At 50.4% G+C, this 18,232-nt stretch overlaps 1 protein-coding gene across 2 annotated transcripts in view; it reads right to left on the bottom strand.

Moving 5' to 3' along the window:
• CLSTN2 (calsyntenin 2) overlaps positions 1-18,232 on the bottom strand; it is a gene marked incomplete at both ends in the record, with an annotated part of 541,803 nt that overhangs the window by 6,189 nt on the left and 517,382 nt on the right. Inside the window, 3 exons of one of the 2 annotated variants that reach the window (XM_079795724.1) lie at positions 3,370-3,587; positions 5,705-5,853; positions 13,032-13,198. In XM_079795724.1, the coding sequence (XP_079651850.1) occupies positions 3,370-3,587; positions 5,705-5,853; positions 13,032-13,198 (534 nt within the window). Of the gene's footprint in view, positions 1-3,363; positions 3,588-5,704; positions 5,854-13,031; positions 13,199-18,232 lie in introns of both variants that reach the window. The other variant, XM_079795725.1, reaches the window with a different exon arrangement.

Here is an 18,232-nt window from a genome sequence, read left to right as displayed (position 1 = left end):
GTCCCCGGGAGACTCTGAGGTCCTCAGGGGCAGAAGCACTTTTTATGCTGAGCCCTCAGTATCCAGCCCAGGCCCTGGCATGCAGCAGTATTGCTACACATGGCTCGAATGGAGCGAAATTGTTACTGTAGTTAAATACTTAGGTAAATTGGTCCTGATGGATTATTTTGGGCCCTAAATTTCCCAAGGGTTATGTCTGAGCATTTGAATGCTGGGCAGGCTGGCAGTACTCACTTAAAACCTCACTTTAAAATGAAAGTGATTGGTATGTATGGAGTGATTGCTACATACCAGGCACTATGCAAATGGAATCCTAACAGACATTGGAGGGGGTGCTGTTATTATCCCATGTTACTGACGGGAAATGGAAGGTCCGAGGGGGGTAGAGTGGATTACTTAGGATCACACAGATAGTAGGGGAGGAGCTGGACAGAAATCATGACTTTCTGACTCCACAGTTTGTCAACTCTTCACCTCTGGGCCAGTAGTCTCCAAATGTTTTTGATCTTGCAGCTTGTTCGTGGCAATATGTGAACTGAGATCACTGAAATAAGTACTTACTTATTTATGAAGACTAATATACTTTATGCATTATAAAACATTTATAAAAATAGAAATTAAAAAGGACTCACTGAAGATGAGAGAATTATGTTAAATAATTATATTTTACTTTTTGTGATATCAAAAATATCTTTCCCTCTCCCTAGATAGCTATTATTATAAGCACTTTCCGATGCTTAATTTTTAAATGCTTGCCAATCTCAATGGCTTCACTTATCATTGGCAAAATGTAAAAGCACATTCATATACACTTAAGCCAGGCCAGAGTGGCTCAGTGGTGGAGCATTGACCTGTGAACCAGGAGGTTATGGTTCGATTCCTGGTCAGGGCACATATCCAGGTTGTGGGCTCGATCCCCAGTGTGGGGAGTGCAGGAGGCAGCCAATAAATTTTTCTCTCTCATCACTGATTTTTCTAGCTCTCCCTCTCCCTTCCTCTCTGAAAGGAATAAAAATATATTGAAAACAAATAAACAAAATACACATTTAAGACAAGGTCTATCATTAGCAATGGTGCATGTGTATCTCAATTTCAAATGGTCTTCTCATGGTTTCCGGGCTTTTTCTGCCAGCTTCCCGTCAGGTTGGGTTAGGGCAGTGGTCGGCAAACCGCAGCTCGCGAGCCACATGCGGCTCTTTGGCCCCTTGAGTGTTCTAACGCCACTTCTTCAAAATAGACTCGCTCAGGCCAAAAACTGACTTCTGCGGTTGGGCCACGAAGTTTCAATCGTACTGTACATGCGCGCCCGCAGGTGGTATTTTGTGGAAGAGCCACACTCAAGGGGCCAAAGAGCCGCAGGTGGCTCGCGAGCTGCGGTTTGCCGACTACTGGGTTAGGGCATCCTTGCTCCACCTCCCCATGTGGCTGATTGATGGCTCACCCTGGGTAGGGGGCCATTTTCTCACTGTTCCCTTGTGCTTGCATGTGGGTAGTATGTTCCATCTGCACTTTCATTGATTCCCACTGTGCTGGAGAGACTGTGTGGGCTCAGGGACTCAGAGCTGAGTCAGCCATGGCCCAGCCCTCGTGGAGCTCCTGGGGGCAGTTAGTAAACACACGGCAAACGTTGTGTGCTAGAGGTTTCTTTAAACCAGCAGTGGCCAACCTTTCAGACCTCATGGACCACCAGTGGTCCGCGGACCACCATTTGGCGACCGCTGTGCTAGAGTGCAGCACTAGTGGGTGGGGGTACAGAGCAGGGGAGACCTGGCCCAGACTGGGGTCAGGGTGGTGGTGGAGGAAGCCTTCTGGAGGGGGTGTGGGAGGCCCAGATGTTTGCCAGCCATGACGAGGATGGCACGAGAGGAACCTTCCAGGCAGCGGGCAGAGAAAGAGCAAACATATGACCTGACATGGAAATGTGTGTGTGAGAGAGGAGGGCCGTGCAAGGGGGACACGCCTGTCCTTGTACTGAAACAGGACAAAGAGGGAGTCAGTGGGGGCAGCGGATGCTAGAGTGGGTCTTTCAGGCCTAGTGGCAAATGCCATTAGCCTGCTGGTTTAAGGCACCATGATCATGATTATTCTAACAATAGGAGTACATTTTTAAAAGTACTAATATAGGCCTCGGGCACTTGGCCCTGTGCTCTGCATGCATCTCTCATAAACAGAAGGTAAGATAGGGACCCAGGCAATTGCTTTTCCCTGCCTTGCCCGTGTGTTGCTATCAGGCCTAGCAAATCCCGCCGCTCTCAGTTATGGCCTGAGACCACTGAGGTCAGAGGCCCCTTTTCTGTCCGATTTTAGGCACAGATGAGGGAAAGAGGGAAGGTCGCTCGACCTAATGCACCTTGCAGTGTAGCTAGGAAACTGCCCTGCCTGACAGGTGGTAAAACTCCATCTATTCTGTGAGCTAAGAAGGGCTGCTTTGTGAACCCCCACCCGCCCCCACCGCCCCATTGGCTAGGGGCCAGGGTGGCTTAAGGCAGCGGGTCATTGGGATTACTGCAGAAGCAGCCCCTGGGGACTCCGGCCCACGGGCACCGCACATCATTAGCAGCCGCCTTAGGAGTGGGAGCGGGGAGCAAAGGACAGTTCTCAAAGGGGTGTTTCCTGTAGATCCGAACCCCAGATTTTCCTCCCTCCCTCCCCCTTCTCTTTCTTTTCCCTGCCTCCCTCCACCTCCCTCAAGCCAGCAGCATATCCTGTAGCTTTCTGCAACTAAGTGATTCTCCCTGGCACATAACTCCAATTACCTACTTTCACCGAACAGCCCTCCCAATAATGAAACCGCTGGAAAGAACCAACTGGGAAGTTTCCTGAGAGCTCAGAGCAATACTGCCAAACAAGTCTCTGACTTGTATATATTAGGATGCAGTTGTGTGTTTTTCTTTGTGCTTCTTTCACTTTTCCTCTCATCATCAAAACAATCACACTCACTACAGAACATTCTGCAGTTGGCGAAAATGGAAGGGGAGCTGAACCCCTCGGCCCCCAGGCTCCTCCGAGCATGTCACTGTTAGTTTAAGGCGCGTTTCCCTCTGGGCATTTTCCTGTGTACGTTTTCCTTCATGTGGCTGAGATCAGTCTATGCATAGGTACTCTGTAATTTGCATCTTGTTTTTTTGCCACTTACCATTTAGCATAAATGCCTTTCCTCCAACAGCACAGCACGAATGTGGGGGTAGGTGATTCGCTGAGCCATTCACTCCCCTCCTGTCATTTACCTGTGTTGTTTCCAGGTGGGGTTGCTTGTTTTGCTATTGTCACTACCTTGCTACGGGGTCCCATACTGTTGTCCTGAAGTGAGATTTGATGTGGCCGTGAGAGCTTAAGGCCCACTGCCCACAACCCAGGATGCACCGGTACCTGTGGGCTTCAAGTCACCTGGGGCCTCGGCTTTGGCGAAGGTGCTCACGATCTTGATGTCGGGGAAGAGGGTCACGCCTCGGGCGCTTTCGAATTGGGCGGCGGGTCTCCAGAGGCGGTCCGTGCCGTGGAGGGTGATCTGGGGCTCCATGGCCTGCAGCACCATCACGTAGGCGTCCATGTCGGGGATGCTGATGCACACGTCCTCTCCAAAGCACCTGGGAAGCACACGATGGAACCACCCATCATGCATCCATGGACAGGGGTGCAGACAGCCCTTCCTCCCTCCGCCCCGACAAGACATCCTGATTGCCTGCAAGGCGCCAGGATGGCAGCAGACATTTAAGTTTAAAGATGCATTATAGTCAAAACGACTAGCAATCTAGGGACTTAATAAGATTGGCTCCTGGGAGAAATGGGAATTTTCTATCCCAGCAACAAGTAACCGTGAAACCTTTAATTATCCTTTAACGAAGTAATCAATGGCAGCGTTAATTAGATAGCAACTGCTTGTTTTGTGCATTAGAATTTGGTAAGCAAATTGTTGTCTAACTGGTTGGTTACAGCCATCTTACTGAGACCACAGGGCTAACCTCTCCTGCCACCGCCTGCCCGTCTGTGATCTCTGAGAGGATAGCACACAAGCACACCTGTTCCAGGTGTGCCAGCGGAGTGCTACTGTAATAACCACGTGTGTTTCCCCTGAAACACACAGAACACCCGGGGAGCAGAATGGTGTGGTGACAGGAGCCAAGCCCGGGAAATTAGACAGACAAGGGTCCCTGGCCTGGCTGCCCCGCCTGGGCTGGGTGACTCTGAGCACGGGGCTCAACCCCTGGGAACCTCAGCTTCTGCATCTATAGATTGGGAATGACGTTAGAATACTTCACTGTTCGTCACCTATAGAACAATTAATTACTTATAACAGGAAGGATTAAATGTGACAACTTATGGTGAGAAGCGGACCCAGAGCCTGCATCATGGTTGGAGCTCCGTCAATGTTGACAGACTTGAGGCCCCCATGAGACCTCGTCAGGTGTGCGTGCCATTGGCATCTCTGCTGGGCATCTCGGCCAAGCCCGAGGCTACAGTGGAGAGCCCAGACGGATGCGCTGGGAATAGTGGGTGGGCTCCAGCTGTGGCAGCCACCATCTGCCTCCCCTGGGAAAGTCCCCGAGGAAAGGGTAAGCTCCCCTGTCTTCTTCTCTGGGTGGGCGAGGTGTGGGAATGGTGCTGGGTTCCTGTTTCCAGTTTTCTTTGGCCTTTGCTGCACCAACCCCCTAGTTCCGTGGTTGGCAAACTGCGGCTCGCGAGCCACATGCGGCTCTTTGGCCCTTTGAGTGTGGTTCTTCCACAAAATACCATGGCCTGGGCGAGTCTATTTTGAAGAAGTGGCATTAGAAGAAGTTTAAGTTTAAAAAATTTGGCTCTCAAAAGAAATTTCAATCGTTGTACTGTTGATATTTGGCTCTGTTGACTAATGAGTTTGCCAACCACTGCCCTAGTTCATAGAGGACACCCCTCCCCTTGCCAGTTTAAGGAAACCTGGTACCAAAGCTGGAGACTGGCCAGTCTGGTCCCTCTTCACGGTAAAGTGAAGCTGACTTGGAGGTGCCTGGTCCCCACCCCAGGCCTCCAGGGAGGGCCTTTAGCGAGGATGGGGGAACCTGTCCATCGATAGGACTATTGAACATAATTGCTGTCTGTGGCTTTATCCTGGCACCTCTCCCAGACCCCAGCAACGGACAACCAGCAAACCCCATTTCCCACCCTTGCTTCTATCTTCCTGGGTCCTTCTCCTGGCTCCAGGTACCAGGAGATACCCTTCCACCTCCCAGGAATTTTTCTGGGGTCCCCTTTCTAGGCGTCTGTGGCAGCTGCTGTGGCTAAGAAGTGACTGACAGGTGAGTAAGGGAGTTATCCACAGGCGTCAGTAACAGTCTCATCTCCTTAAATTACCTCGCTCCCTGGGGGCAGAGCGTGCCTTTTCTTCCTCTTGCACACTCTGGCTATTCAGGAGTGCTTCAGGGCTGGGCTCCTTAATTCAATTAATATCCATTGGCCAAGCACCTACTATGTACCACGCCCTGTACCCTTAAATGACACCACTTAAAACCCAGCCCCTGAGCATTTACAGAAAAACAGTGCCTTCCAGGCATTTGAGTTGGCAAAACAGAATATTTTCTTTAAGAAGAAAACAGGAGACTAAAGATCTACTGGGGCATCCTCAGAGGGATAGCAGAGAAGCTGGGAACGGTGGAGAGGGGCGAGTCCTGTTTTGCAGGGGGACCATCCCGCCGCCTCAGCCGGGCCCAGGCCACTGGCCTCCACTCACTGGACTTTGGACGAGACTTTGAGGCGCCGCACCCCCGCGGTCGGGAACTGCCTGGAGTTGATGTAGGAGACCTTCTGCAGGGCGCGGTTCATGTTCCCGATGTCGTCGCCTTCCATCACCAGGACGGACTGTGAGGGGTTGAAGTGATACTGGAAAACAGGAGAGAAGGCCCATCAATGTACCCAGTCCCACGAGACCCTCCTTCCCCGTGAAAAGGCCACGGAGGCCAGCGCAGGCACCTCCAAAGTGTCTGCCCGAGCAGCAGCCGTGTGCACAGGCGACTGTTTTAACCCTCTAGCCGCTCCTGCGACGCTCCGGTGGGCTTTCGTACTGGTCTGAGTTAGTGATCTTGGCATAATTCTGAGCAAGAATTGTTAGGAACTGCTATTAATAAGATGTCAGGATCATATCTGTGGGTTCAGATTGTGTTTCCAATGCTCCTGTGACAGGAAAGAGGGACATGGATATGTTTTTATGTACCTACCTGGCAACAGTTATTTTTTTGAATAGATAATATATCCACCTGGTTCAAATGGACGCATGTGCTAAGTGAAAGTGTCCATCTAATTTCTGTCTCCTATCCACCACCTTCTCCAAGCTCATCCCATAGGGAATCACGGTTATACTAATTTCTTAGCGACCAATTCCATTCTTGTTCATAATGAGCTGCCCCCCTTTCTGGTAGGGAGAGGCCTATCCATGCCTGTCCTGTTGTCAATGGGCTTGATCATGTGATTCATGGCACCCTTCCCTGCTGGATATACTAGTATATTTTTTGCCCTGTTGCACTCAGTAGTGGTCATGTGACTTGCTTGGCCACCAAAATGTGGGCAGAGTATTGTTTGGTTGACACCCACGTGGGAGATTTAATAGCCAGTTCATGGTTTACTGTGTCATTGTCCCTCTGCCACGAAACCTGCACAGTTCCCGTAGGGTCTGGTCCATTAGCCCGGGTCTCACAGGGAGCGTGCTATGAATCAGAGCTACAGCCCATCCCTAATGGACATGCAGTGTGAACAATAAAAAGATTGTTGTTAGATAAGCCACCGAAAAATCGTAAGTCATTTATTACTGCAGCATCGCTTAGCCGATCCTGACAAATTATTCTTATGAATATATAATCTATGAACATTGATTTCCATTATTCTCTTTTCTTAAGGATAACTTCTTTACATACTATGCATAATACTGTACCTTTGCTTTTTTCATCTAGCTTCTATCTTGGAACTCTTTCTGTAAGCTTCCTTATTCTTTTATACGGCAGTATAGTATTTTTTAATATCAATAAATTTGTTTTTAACCATTCTCCTAATATGACATTTGGGTTGTTTTTAATTTTTCTCTAATAATGCCACAATGAATGGCCTTGTACACATAACATTTTATAAATGTGTAAATATATCTGTAGAGTTATTCCCTACAAATGAAATTGCTAGATCAAAGAGTATATGCATTTAAATTTTGACAAATGTTGCCAAATCCCCCATGGCTAGGGATTATAGCAATATACACTCCCTCTCGCAGAGTATGCTGTCAGACTTTGGGACTTTTGCCAATCTGGTAGGTGATATATATATATATACCATCTTAGTGTAGTTTAAATTTGCATTTCTCTTACCATGAAGGAGACTGCGTATGTTTTCATGGGCCTAAGGAAAAATCTATCTATTTGAGCTTTTTTCTGATATGACTTGGTCTTTATAAGAGTTCCTTGTTCTGTGCCTGGACATGATGGGAGGTGGATGTCTCATGAACATCTATGAGACATGGTGACACTGACCCTCATACGTCCCTTGCATTGTGGCCAACTGACAGCCTTGTCTCTGTCTCCTTCACCTGCCAGGCGAATGTTTCACGGTTCCCTCCTGAGGCTTCCTCGTCTTCCCCCACCTCGGTCCCCAGGAGGCTCCGACAATGCGCATGACGTGGTAGCATCATGATCCTAGTGCAGTGACCATGAGCTCAGCGAGTCTTATCCCTGAATCCCAGAACCTCGTCCTAGTGCCCTGTCAGCCCCTGCTGGATGAATGGGTGAGTGGTCCCCTCCAGCCTCCATTTTACTCAGTATCACCTCTTGTTAGTCCCCAGAGGGACTCTTTTTTTTTCAGTCACGTGTCTTTTCAGTCAAGCCTCTGCGGGAGTCATCACTGGTGCTCATCAAATCCTGTTCTTTCCTTCCAGGGCATCCTGCACTTCCCAGCTCCCCTTTGCCACTGGAAGGCAAGGCCCTGTGACTGCATCTGGCCGATGAGATGTGAGAGAAAGTGAAGCCGCAGCTCTGGTCAAACGCCCTGCAGGACACTCCAGCCTTTTTCTTTCTCTGCTCTGGTGGCCTGTGGCATTCTAGGCAGGACCCCCCCCCCCCAGGCCCCCCCCCCCCAACTTAGTGTGAGAAAAATAAACTTTTAAGCATGAAGCCAGAGAGATTTTGAGTCATTTCTACTGCAGTCACTTAGCCCATTGGAGGAACTGGGCCCTCCCCAGGCTGACTCTAACTTCCCCAAGGCTGTGGTATCCCTGGAAGATGATGGGTTGTGTGGATGGCCATCTCCCAGTTCTGGTACAAACTACAGATGGAGTACAAATTTGGAGTACACATCTCCCTTCTGGACTTGATTTCCTCATTTAAAATAGGATATTAGCATCTGCCTGCCTGGGGCTTCAATGTGATAGCGCATATAAAGTGTCAATGTATGGTAGCTTTTGTCATAATTCTTAACATTGTAGTTATGTTTGCACTGAGTCTTTGCCTGTGCTGGTTCCCCTGCCTTTGCTGCTCGCCTTGCCCCACGCTCCAGGTCCCTCCTGTGCTGAAGGCCCCGCGCAGGGTCTCTCTGAGCTGTGACGTCTGGTCACGAGCAGCACTCGCTGCGCTGGACGCAGAGTCCCCTGGCCTAGAGCAGGTGACGCTGCCGTCAGCCTCCGCCGGCTTCTCTCCGGCCCGGCATGACTCACTGGCTGCCACGCACTGATGAGTCACAGTACAGTAGTTCTGAGTGTTCACCAATCACCAGGTTCAGATTTGAGCAGGTTCAAGGTCATTCTTCTAAAGATACTACTTCTGTTCCCAGAGGTTTTTCTGCCCCATCACCTCCCTGCTATAGGATAGTAGAGTTGCTGTCTGTCTGTCTGCCTGCCTGCTGCCCCCGGCAGACTGGGAGCACCTGGAGGGTAGGGTCTACTGACTTTCCTCAGCATCATCACAGGGCCTAGCACATGACAAGCATGAAGCAAGGGGATGACCCTGCAGAGAAGGCCAGTCTCTGAGCCTCGCATCAGGGCTGAACAGGCAATGTTCTTCCCCAGGGCGGATCAGCAGTGCCCCGGGAAGTCAGCAGAGGGCACATTCCTACTGCAACCTCCTCGGGGAGGGCGGGTCAGGGAATGTGTTGGATCTCCAGGTAACACTCTCATCTGGTTGCCAGAACATTCCAAGGACTACCACAGCCTTTGACATAGTTCTTGTGGGATCAGTAATGCCTTCTATTGAATAGGTGTTTGTTTCGTTTTGTTTTTTGAACTGCAATGTTCACAGCCCTGTGGCATGACGGAGGTTGGTCTCTAGTTGTGTGGGACATAGGGTGATACTGGCATTGCCAGAGGGATGGCTTTTTGGGGACCCAGCGTTCACTCTGCCCTGAGACGCTGTGTGGTAGCCACGGTGATTCCTTTCTTTAAGCCACGAAGCTGCTGGGCGGGGGGTCTTTGCAGTGTGGTCAGCTCTGAGGGTTGTCATGTGTCACCAGCCATTGCCAGGCTGGAACAGGGGTGAAATTCCTGCTCAAAGCTCTGCCCTGTTCTCGAGGACAGGCCGGCCGTGGCAGTCTAGGCACCTTGCCATTATTCCCTCGGACACCTGCCAGGCTCTCTGGGCTGGGCCAGCAGATCTGCCTCTGCGACAGCTGTCACCCAGGCTTACTTTCCAAAAGACGTGCAAGCCCAGCCCAGCTGAAGAAGGAAACTGAGTTTTTGAGATTTTAGGTTTGCTAGGGGAGATCTATGTACCTATATCTATGCCTATGCCTATGTCTATGTATCTATATCTACATCTATCTAAATATACCTATATATCTATATCATCTATATCTAACCTAAATACCTCTATCTACGTCTACATCTTTATCAGCTATATCTATATTATCTATATCAGTATCTATTTATATATCTATGTCTATATATATCAACTTATAATATCTATATTTCTACATCTGTTTCTATAGCTATAAATATATATGTAATCTATATTTATCTATATCTATTTCTATAGCTATAACTATATTTATGTCTATATCTGTGTGTATAGCTACACCTTTGCTATATCTAATATATAAATATATATATAAAGATATGCATAAAATTCAATTCTTACAACATCTCTGCAACAGATTAAGTCCATTTTTACATGAGGGAAGTGAGGCTTACAGGATGGAGCACCTTGCCCACGGCCACCCGGCTAGTAAACGTCGCTCTGTGATCTGAGCCACGGAGGGTCTTGTTCCAAAGCCCCTGCCCTGCCCACCCTTCCTCACTGTGCAGATGACAGCCACAGGGGGGATGCACGGAGATCAGAGCCGGGCTTCTTCAGGAAGGCGGCTGTCTCACAGGGTTTTGTGTGGATACAGGACAGCAGCCACCCAACCACTTTAATGACTCCAGACACGCCGGAGAGATACTCAGAAATGTGCATGATCCGGGGGAAATCAGTGAAATAAAGAAACCGACTGGGCCCTGCGAGCTGACAGGAAGTTTCCTTAATCCCAGGAGGACTTCCCTTCTTTCAAATAGCCAGAGAGGAGGCAGGGGACCAGGAAGGAAAATAATAGCCACTATTCAGCAACAAAATGAGGGATAAATGGAGGCAGGAAGGCAGGAAGTTTTAATAATTTTAAGAATGCCTTCTAATCCGAGTTGGGACAAGTCTCTGAGCCCCACTCTCCTTATTTCTGAAATGGGGTCAGCCTCTTTAATTTGCTGTGAGGCGTAGGGATAACGAACTTACGAGGGCCCCAGTGGGTGCACTGTAAATCGTGTGCCTGTCGTTAACCCCTCACACAGCGCTCCAGTTCTGGCGAGCGGTGCCCTAAGGATGTAAAATGACCCTCTGCACTGACTGGCCATGAGCAGGTGGAACCCTGAAAAATCAGACCAGCCTCCCCCACGGGATGACCCAGCAAAGAGGAGACCCACTCAGGGGCCAGGAGCAAACCCAGAATCTGACAGAGAGGGGGGATTTCTGCATCGTTGGTCTGACAGCACACTGAGGAAATAGCACAAACCACAAAAGGCAGGTCAAGGATCAAACCCAGGCTCTGCATGTGAGGGTGTGTGTGTGACATGTGCCGTGAGGGGCTTGCCTGGACCCGCTGCCATAAAACACGGCCTTTCCACTAGTTAGTCTTCTGAGTTTCCTTCCATGGTGGCGATTAGCTATTGAAGCACGTGTGTGTGTGTGTGTGTGTGTGTGTGTGTGTGTGTGTTTAATGCATGTTAAACAAGGTTCCGGAAAGCCATTCTTGCCTTACCCTGCATGTGCTCTACCATCACCCCCCTCTGACCCAGTCTCCAGGTGAGCATCCTAAACCCCACATGGGCCCAGATCATGCTCCCTTGCCTGGAGTACTTCATGGCTGCCTGTGGCTGACAGGAAAAAAGTAAACACCTAAACATAGTTAACAGGCTCCCTGACGTGGCCTCTGGGGGCCTCTGTCTACCTCTCTGGTCACACTGTCTACCTTGGTCCTGCAATCTGGGCACTTGAACATGGGCCCCGGAGTCCCAGGGTGCACTGCGGGTTCCTCAGCCCTCTGCTCCCACGCAGGCTCTTGGCTCTGGCTAGAGTGACCACCCTGCCCTCCTCTACCCCCTGCCTTTTTCCTGGTTGGTTCCTACCCATCCCAAAACTTTTTGTTTTTAAAAATATCTTCCTGCATGCTGCTTCAGTCCCTGTAGCGGAGTAAACAACCAGCCAACCAATGAGCAGGTAAAAGATAACGACTCCCTGTGGAATAGCCACCTTCCTGAAGAAGCCCTGTTCATATTTCCATCACATAGCCGCTGCCTCCTCCAAGGAGCCTTCCCTGACCTGACTGCCACTCCCCAGGTTCTGGAGCTCGGAAGGAGGACTGAGTTTCCCGAAGACAAAAAGCTGGGGACATTCCTTTTTGTGCCCCTCTACCCAGCCAAGACGGAATACATGGGCGTCCAAGGAATGTTTGCTGACTCGACCTCGACTTAGACAAAAGCACGATGTGCTCAGCTCACTAGCCCTTCCAGAGCCACCCATCAGAGCTGACAAGCCCCATGCAGCTTCAGTCAGAGGGCTCTCCGCTGCTGGGCTGCCTCCCAGCCCGGAGAAGCGGGCCCAGGGCGGGAGGGCAGCGGAGCTCCACAGGGGCTGGGGTCCCTGGTGATGGAGTGCGGGCGACCAGGATGTTTATCCTGCTCTTTGCTCAGGACCCCAGAGCCTTCATGCAGGCAGGGGCTCCTGTGATCCAGGTGAGGCCAGAACCATGCCTGCCTGTCAGGCAGGTGCTTGCTGAGGCAGAGTCGGCCACATCCTGCCCTCCCCTCCTCCCCTGCTCTCCCCTGCTCTCCCCTGCCCTCAGGAGGAGCTTTGCTCAGAACACAGCTTTGATTCTTTTGGATTATTCAAATGTTTGTGTTTTGCATACATGATCAAAATCCTGAGTCTGCTTACATTCCCTTCGATGGCCAGAGATTGCTCGGAGCTCAATCTATGCCTCAACTCAACAATCAAAGACCCAGCGACCTCCACATCTGCCTTCTAATTCTAGCCCACCGGCTCTGACCTTCCTTTCTAATGTGCACCATGTATGGTCCAAACTTTTTATTTTTAATCCTTTGCACTCGGATGTCGAGTGTGACTCGACACGGTTAGCATTAGAATAAAGGAACCGAGAAAAAAGCAACCGTGTCGAGTCACACTCGACATCCGAGTGCAAAAGGTTAAAAGTATCTTCCTGCACGCTGCTTCGGCTCCTTTAGGGGAATAACCAACCAACCAATGAACAGGTGAAACACACCGACTCCCTCCAGGTAGACACTGACCGTGTGCCCGACTGTCCACCCACAGGGGCTTTCTCTAGGAAGTTCAGGAGACGGCAGCAGGTGTCCATTCGGAGTCACAGTCACCAACCTGCCCCCAGGGGCAGCACCTTTTCCTGACTAGAAGGCATTCTTAAAATTATTAAAACCTCCTGTCTCTGTGCCACTGGGCAGGAAAGGACTCCATTTCCCAGAGTGCACCGGCCCTGGGCAGCCTCCCGCTCATAAATCTGTTTGGGAGCGATGCTGGCTCCTTCCTTACCTTTATTCCTTGGCCGAGGCTTTCCAGGGAATTAATATCCAGCCCTTCCTTGCAGGCCTGCAGGCAGGAAATCACCTTCTGACTCTCCATCTTTCCAGGGCGGATGGTGAGACTGGCCAGGCTGCCGTGGAAGAACTGGGCAAACCGCGGTTTGGCGACTTCTCCTCCTGGAAGAGAAAGCAGCACAGCTGTTTCTGTGGGAATGGGGGAGGAGACACCACTTCAAGGCACCGCCTGGCTCTGGAGCCAAGGACACAGTGACTGTGCCCCTTACACCTGAACTTTTCCTCCCAGGTGGTGAGCTTGGTGGCCGGGTTCTCAACAAGAGGATGTAATATGCCGCCGATGCCGTGACACTCCCAGCTGCACCTGTTTAGGAAGCCTGGAATCTTAAAATAGTTACTTTCAGAGACACACACGGTCTGAGAAGACAGAATAGGAGGGAGGAGGAAGCTACCCTTGATTAAAAGTCTGCTGTGCGCTGGGCTGTGTGCAAGGGACTTCACCTGAGCAAGCCTACAAAGATGGGGTCGTTGTTTCCAACTGACACCTGAAGAGTCCCTGACTCAGAAAGGTCGAGAGACTTGCCCCAGGACACACAGCTACACGCTGGGGCTGGTACTCTTCGTCCTGGCCTGCCTGGCTCCAAAGCTGGCACTGGCTCCCTTATGTCTCACTAAGAAGTGGACAGGCGCTTGAGGAATCCCAGAAAACCCACACCCAGGGGTGCCAGCTCTCTTAAAACGAGTTGACTTCACATCAGCTCAAATTCAGGTTCTTTGGCTTATCAGGACGTCCTTGATCCGGTTCTACCTCCGCCTTTCTTCTCCTGTTCTCTACTGTTCTCCACGGACTGAGCTGAGTCCTGTCTGCACTGGGGTCCACTTCTCAGCACATGAAATTGTCCAATGTGGCTTATGTTGTAAAGCCAGCCTGGAAGTTACCTCCTTGTATTTTCTCCATGGTTTTCCAAATCACTCCCCACCTCCCCACGGTCCATTTGGATCTCACCTCCACTGGGAGGCCTTCCCCACTGACTTCACCGAGCACAGACCCCTTCCGTCTCTGGGCAACCTACTCCAACCCACTTAACCTTGATCTTGCACTGCCCTCTCCCTGCTCTCAGCACCCTGAGCGTGGGAACACTGACAGTTCATGTTAATGTACCCTCACAACCAGGCATTGTTCGTTACTGGTTTATGTGTGCTTTATGTCTTCCATCACCTATAAAGGTGGCTCTCAACCTTGACTGCACGTGTAAATTACCTGGGGATCTTTAGAAAGACAAACAGGTCCTGGTGCTGAGTCCCACCCCCGGACCCTAGGGTTTGGTGTAGGTTTTTAAAGCTCCTCGTGTGAGTCAAACATGAAGTCCAGGTTAAGAACCACTGGGCTATAAGCTTCTTGAGGTTGGGCCTTCTGCAGACTCCTCAGGTGATGTCTTCTCTTTATGCCCGCCACCCACAGGCTTCCTCTTGCCACTCTTGGCACACTGCTGGAGTTGGCTGTGTCAGTCTGTCTCATAGATGGCAGGGAGCACTCACGCATGATCCAGGGAATGAAGGCCATACTGAACAGGTCTCAGGGGCTGAGGGGTGCAGCAGGCACTTGGCACAAGTGGCTCATTTATTCCTCTCAACAACACGGGCCCCTTCTTGTCCCGGCATCCTGCGCTCTGCCTGGCACGCAGCAGACATTTCACGATTGTGTGCAGAATTGCAGTGTCTCTCCAACACCCATCTCACTCTTGCCCTCTTGCAATGGCAGCCCTGAGGTTGGAGGGTGGACTCAAGCTCCAGGAGTGGATTCTATTTAGTCAAAGCTCCTCAGGTTTTCCTGTCTCCATTGCTCCAGTGACTGAGTCGGGCCTGGGCTCGGAACCCAGTACCAAGGTGAAGCCAGTCAGCACCTGGCATCCAGTAAGCCATGGGTTTGATTCAGGAATAATCACGAGACCAAATTTAGGCCAGTGAGATGCGAGGAGAAATTGACTGGCTGCTTCTAGGAAAAGAGCTTTCATTTTCTCTCCAGAAAGCTTCTGGAACCTACTCCTGTCCTTTCTCCCTGGAGGTCATTATGTGAAGATGTCAGGCTAAGAGCTGCTGCAGCATCTCACAGGGAGACCAGGGACAGCCACGGCAGTGAGTGGAGGGGGGCCGAGCTGGGAGAGTCAGGCCAAGCAGGATCCCGAGTGGGCCTCCCCACGCTCTACCACAGGACGTCTCAGCTGTGGGCGTCCACCGTCCATCCCTATGGCTGGAGCCATTCTGACCCACTGTGCTGTTACTCTCCACCCAGAGCATCTTCACTTCGGAAATGAAAGGAGAAGGCTCTACTGCAGAGCTCAGTCCACAGGGGACGCTCAACAGATCTGGCTTTGACGAATGACCTGAGGTGGCCAATTTGGGGCCTTCTGTTCTAGGCCCTCAAAGCTCCCATGGATAATATGCCCCTCAGAGTCCTTAGCACATTCCTGCCCCAGCAAAAGGGCACTTCTGTGGACCTGCAGGAAGAAGGGTGCGAGCTTGGTATGAACGGCAAAGCTGCGGCGAGCAGGGCATCCAGATGGTCAGCTCCCAACTGGGTGTGGACTGTGTTCCTAACGCCTGTGACGTCCTCAACATACATTCTATTATTGACTCTTCATCAGACACTTGGGAGGTGGGTGCTATTCTATAGTTACAGGTGAGCAAATTCAGGCTTAGAGAGGAGAAACAAGTGACCCAAGGCCACAAGTAGGAAGTGGTGAAGTATGCGCCTCACAGTGTGACTATATCCATCCGGTGAGGCCTCCTGGCGGCCCTGGCCAGCCCGGTCCCGTGAGGCCCAGAGAGCCCATTCAGCAGCTCCATCCTTAAAGACCAAACTCTGCAGCTCTTTTGAATGCGAAGACATTTTCCTACGCATTCTTTTCTCTCAGCAAAGCATCCACGTTCTATATTTTTGACTCAGAAATCCCAGATCTGTGATGTACTCTATTTATCAGCGATGCAGCTCCAGGAAATCAATTCAATTAGCATTTTGCAATAGGAGGCCAGCATAAAATTTGAAATATATTTGCACTCAGGGGTTGTTGTGATGCAGGACTTTAAAATATAATGGATACACTGAAAATCTCTTTCTTTTTACTATCTAGCCCAGAGTGTCTGCAGATACCACATGACTCCTCTGTTAATATTTAGATATAAACATGCTCATGAATTATCTTAAGAAAAAAAACACCAACCTGATTTCTAACACAAAGGACCTTCGCCAAATCTTTGGGAACATGATGTTGGATTCCTGAGGCTAGATCTGCACACATTTAAAGCATTTGCTGTATGCCTGCCCTTCTGTTAGATTCCATTAATTGTAAGATGTGGACCATGCTCTCCAGGGGCTTACATTTAGTTGGGAGAATAAAGTGTAGAAACTGGGAAAATATAAAAGAGCAAATTGCCAATACAATAGATGGTCCAAGGCTGAGCATGATTAATTTTCAAAAAAGTGATGTAGATAATGTGGCCAACAGATCACAGGGGGGAAAAATAATAGCCATCATTTATGAGGTCCTAAAACATGGTGAGTTCCTTCATATGCTATTTTATTTAATCCTTAAGTGGTAAGATAGTATGTCTGAGATCTGAGCCTCTATTCTTTTAACTCCTCCCCGTTCCCTCCCTCTCTGGCTTCTGCTCGCTGCCACAGGGAGGGCTGTGACAGGGAGAAGAGCAGGCGGGGCTTTAAAGCTGAGGCTCTTCCCCAGTTTCATTTCCAGAAGCTGAAACTCTTAAGAGGGTGGGGAGGATCTGGGTCTGGATCAACATTTGGGGGAAAATAGAGGAAGAAACTTTGGATTCCCCCAGACAAGGAACTGATTGCCCAGGCAGGGGTGTGTGGGGGAGGTTAGACAACAGAGATGCAGAGGGAGGGCACCTGAGCCTGTCGCCTGGGCTGAGCGCCGGCAGGGGTGTGTGATGTTGGGAGGGGATGCTGGTCTGGGCATCTGGACGGACGAACAGATGGTCTCACAGAGAGAGCACGAGGAGCAGTGGAGATATGTCTGCGCCTCTAAGTAAGGCAAGGAGACCCCGAGAAAGCTGCCAGTCCTGAAGCTCCATTAGGGACTGAGGACCAGAGAAGTCCCTAATGGAAGTCCCCTCAACACCCGAACATCATACAAATCCCCCTGAAACCAGCTAGCACCCTAAGGGAATGGCAGGACCCTAAATTTGCGAAGGTTAAGTCTCCCTACTCATATGGAACAGGAACTTGAAGTGATGGATGTGAAAAAAAACAACTAATTTTTTCCTTTGTGAATCCAGATTCTTCCCTGTTACACGTATAACTCCTTTGACAGGTGATGCTTTCAAAGTCAGGCTACTTGTCCAAGGCCACAGAGCCAGAAACTAGTGAAGCCCAGGTTCAAATTCAGGCCTTTGACCTGCATGCCACACAATGGGATGTGGCCGGGAGGGCTCCGGCAGGATTTCTTGGAGGTGTCATAATCGGGCTGCTTCATAAGATGGGGGCAGGCTGGGACTGACACCCGCCGGGAGAGAATGGCCAGTTATACTGGGCTCTGTGGACAATGAATGAGTTCAGCAGCAACTCCCAATGACTTGTGCCAGGTCTGCTGGGAAACATGCTTGTCTTGAAAAACGGCAGCCTTTGGCAAGTGATTGAACACAGCCAGCGTTCTTCGGAGCCAGAGTTTGCACTGGGAATGAGTCCCCCTCGGCTTTCTTTCCAGCGAGAGGTGGGGCCCACCCACTCTAAAAAGAGCTTTGGAGTCACGAATGTCCCCTTCCCTTTAGGTATGAGTAAAAGATCAATGCGTACGAGCGTCCAGGGTCTCCTCCCTTTGCGGAGTGTGTGCCGGGGCCGCTGGCCTTTTCTTTCCTGCTGTCATTCCCATAGGCAGTTAGTCAGAGACCCCGGGAAGGGCTGGGGGCCACGCTCCCTCTCGCTCCCTCTCGCTCCGGTCGGATGCTGCTCTGTGCGCGGCGGCGTGGTGGGTTTGCCTCTCCGTGAACACAATTTCATGGGTGGCTGGGTATCAATTTTGAGCAATGCAAATGGTGAGACCATCTGAAATCTTGCTCTCTCTCATTTCCTCATTTCAGCGATAGAGACATCCACAGAAATGCAAAGGCCAAGTGAAGTGTGTAATAGACCCCTATAAGCGGCAGCTTAAACATTGTCCACACGACCCCAGGGGG

This window comes from Cnephaeus nilssonii (assembly GCF_951640355.1).
Source record: "Cnephaeus nilssonii genome assembly, chromosome: 17".
Classification (NCBI taxonomy): Eukaryota; Metazoa; Chordata; class Mammalia; order Chiroptera; family Vespertilionidae; genus Cnephaeus; species Cnephaeus nilssonii.
This window is presented reverse-complemented; position numbering and strand designations above follow the sequence as displayed.